The sequence below is a fragment of the Populus euphratica genome, unplaced genomic scaffold, assembly GCF_000495115.2.
Source record: "Populus euphratica unplaced genomic scaffold, PopEup_1.0 scaffold287.1, whole genome shotgun sequence".
NCBI classification, from domain to species: domain Eukaryota; kingdom Viridiplantae; phylum Streptophyta; class Magnoliopsida; order Malpighiales; family Salicaceae; genus Populus; species Populus euphratica.
In genome coordinates, this window is record NW_011500095.1 from 23,186 (window position 1) to 26,521 (window position 3,336).

Here is a 3,336-nt window from a genome sequence, read left to right on the forward strand (position 1 = left end):
TTTGTCCAAATCAAACTACGAATGGACATGACCCTTGATTGATGATCAACTTGACACAGCGCCTGCCTCTCAAATCATGATTTTTTATTGCATAATAATGCCTTGATCACTCATCTCCTATTAAAAAAGCCTATGGATAACAAAATCTGACACAGCAAGAGCTTAACATCCATGACCAAAAGCTTACAAAGGAAAATACCAAAGAAAAAGTAAGTAATGATGTTGGACCATGTACTCAACTGAAATAATTTGCTGGTTATTCACACTTTCACACAGCCAAGTAAGAACACTACTGTTGGAGTTCTCCTATAAAATACAGCATCAAAGGTAAAACAAAATGCAGAAGTAAACTGCAGCTATGAAAACAGGTAAAGGAAAAATGAACAGAAGGAAATGGGAAAGGAGTTCACAAACAAGATGAACCCAAGAATAAACAAACAAATGAAGCACTGCATTAAACAATGTATGAAAACCGGGAAACATGGAGAGATTTATCATTTTTTTTTTTTTGTCATTTAAGAAGATGGTAGTGCATCTGAATCAACCCAATAAGTATGTTAAGAGGACTTGTCATCGATAATGTCATGTTCTTGTGAGCTAGAACGACAAAGGTCCTCCATTCGGCTTCTCACCTCGGACATTGAAGGGCGGTTATCAGGATATTGAGCAGTGCAATCGCTTGCAAGCTGTAGGAGCTGAACCATATCCTCCTCTACAGTCTGGTATCGAAGAAGCTCAGGATCAAACACCTCAGCAGACCATTCTTCTCTGACAACAGATTGGACCCATCTTGGAAGGTCTACGCCCTCATCATTCAATTGCGTATGTGTTGGAGCCTTTCCTGTGAGCAATTCCAACAGCAATATACCAAAGCTGTAGACATCAGCCTTTTGGGATACTTTACGAGCATCTGTCACTTCTGGTGCACGATAGCCATCGATGCGGTTGGGAGTGGGGGTAGGACCTGCTAGGTGTGCAAGGCCGAAGTCAGAGACACGGGCTCCAAATGAAGTGGTGAGGAGGATATTTGATGACTTAATGTTTCCATGAGAGTTTGCAGGGCCCTGAGAGTGGATGTACGCAATCCCTCTGGCAGCTCCAAGAGCAATGCCAGACCTTGTCTCCCAATTCAATGGAGTCCTGCCAGAACCTTTATTTCCTGCAGTTGAAACCCAATGTTATAACAAGCAAAAGCACAGCCAACATTGCATAAGTTACCTTAATCTGGTGCTCATGTATCTCAATTCTCAACATTATCAAATAGTTTCAAAAGACAGATGCTAACATCTACACATAAAACCATGATTGAATGCTTTCAAGAGACCAGTATGCAACTATGAACTGCAGTTGTCCATTTATAACTATTCTCTCAAGGCAGTTTATGAGGACTTCAATTGTCAACTATCCAATGAAACATGACTTCTATCAAATAAAAGCATGGTTTAGGATTTTAAATTACATGTGGTAAATCTCATTCTGCAAAATGCGATTTCCAGAGAGGAATTACATGACAGAATTATAGGAAAGTATCAACAGTTTTATTACATGAAAAATGAATGTCAGAATACCCGAAATCAAGTAATTAGTCTTGAAAGACAACAGAATCATATACCACACATATGAAAAATCCAATAATCAAGACGGTTAGGAAAGAAAAAGAACACAAATTATAAGGAACCAAAAGGGAATTAAACATTATGAAAAAAGAAGGCAATGCTCACCATGCAAAAGCGCAGATAAGCTTCCCATGGGCATGTAATCATGAACAAGAAGCTTTTCATCCCGGCTGTAATAATAAGCCCTCAATGGAACCAAGTTCTCATGATTCATATTTCCAACCCCTTCAATCTTCTCTCTAAATTCCTTCTCCGGTACCGTTACTTCCTTCAGCCTCTTCACAGCCACCACCAACCCCACATCCAAAGTGGCCTTATAGGCAGTACCAAACGTTCCCTTCCCCAAAACCTCTGCGGAAGCTTTCAACAAGTCCTCCAAATCAAATGCCCTCACCGCGTTCCCAAAGAACACCAAATTCTTAGTCCCCCTACTCTTAGCTTCACTTTTCACTACCGCCCCACTTTGCCCTGCACTCACACTACCACTCCCCCCTGCCGCCTTCTCACCGGGGATCTCAACTTCTCTCTCCCTTGGCTGCTCAACATCTTTAGACCCTACTTCTTTTTTGTCTCTCTTTCGTCGACACAAGAAGATCAAGATCAATAAAATTAACAAAAATCCAATTACACATCCAATAACAATCCCAGCAATTGCTCCACCAGACAACTTATCACCACCATTTGAAGTACCATTGCAAGAAACCAAAGGTCCCCCACAAAGCAAGGTCCCTTGAAAAGCACTTGCAGGCTTATTAGACAACTTCTGAGGAATAGGACCAGTCAAATTGTTAAAAGAAACATTGAATTGACCAAGTGGCAAATTATTCAAGTCAGGAATAGAACCAGTAAGCTGATTCCCCTCCAAATACAAAGTATCCAACCTAGTCAATTTATTAAAACTTGGAGAGATCACACCAGAGAAGTTATTATTAGCCAAGTTTAACCTAACCAAGTTCTGTAACTTGAACAAGAATTCAGGAATCTCCCCAGAAAAGAAGTTCCCTTGCAAATAAAGATTACGTAGAGAAATAATATCGCCTATGTCAGCTGGAATTCGCCCTGAAAGTGCATTGAACCTCAAAGACAGTGTTTGCAAACTTGTTAAATTTGCAAGGGCAACAGGCAGCTCCCCTGAAAATCCCATGGCAGGTAACCTTAACTCAACAACCGTACTGTTCTTTGGGTCACAAAACACTCCCACCCAATGACATGGATTCTCTGTCAGGTTCCACAAAAGCGATCTGCCTCCAACTGCATCACGTAGAGTTACCAAAGCTGCCCTCTCAGAAGCTAGATCTGACTCCACGATAGATAAAGAATTCAATGAGAAAAACACAAAGAAAGCTATTGAGACTAGAAGAGTTGGTCTTGGCTTCATTTTTGGTGGCAAAACCAAAAATGAAAACCAACCAAGAATATATATATATATTAGTTAACTCAAAGAACTGTTTTTTTTTTAAGGTTGTTCTTTGGTTTCTTCAAGTTTTGGACAGAATCAAAAAAAGTTTTATAATGGGATTTGAAGGTTCTCAAAAATGAAAATGGGGTGGTGTGAATTCTTGAATTTTGTTGAGTATTAGACAGAAGGTTCTTTCAACTCTTAGACAGATGTTTGTGCACTGTGGGGGGGCGGGGCGGGGGGCGCAAAGAAAGTTAGAAAATGATGTTGCTGTATGCTGTTAAAAAAGCCAAGCCAAGACATTGGAAGGTAGAACTCACT

The 3,336-nt window shown here is 40.3% G+C and overlaps 1 protein-coding gene across 1 annotated transcript; it reads right to left on the reverse strand.

Moving 5' to 3' along the window:
- Positions 1–232: 232 nt before the first annotated feature.
- LOC105109252 (probable inactive receptor kinase At1g48480) lies at positions 233–3,336 on the reverse strand. The gene is made up of 2 exons (XM_011003883.1): positions 1,722–3,336; positions 233–1,159 (listed from the first exon to the last, which is right to left on the reverse strand). The coding sequence occupies exons 1-2, from the start codon at positions 2,992–2,994 to the stop codon at positions 558–560; spliced, it is 1,875 nt and encodes a 624-aa protein (XP_011002185.1). The 5' UTR covers positions 2,995–3,336; the 3' UTR covers positions 233–557.

What these genes read in the sequence shown, in the direction of transcription:
- LOC105109252 (XM_011003883.1), bottom strand. Translation starts at nt 2,994, where the DNA reads ATGAAGCCAAGACCAACTCTTCTAGTCTCAATAGCTTTCTTTGTGTTT. An exon ending in CTTATCTGCGCTTTTGCATG is followed by an intron (nt 1,160 to 1,721) that starts GTGAGCATTGCC and finishes TTTCAACTGCAG; the next exon opens with GAAATAAAGGTTCTGGCAGG.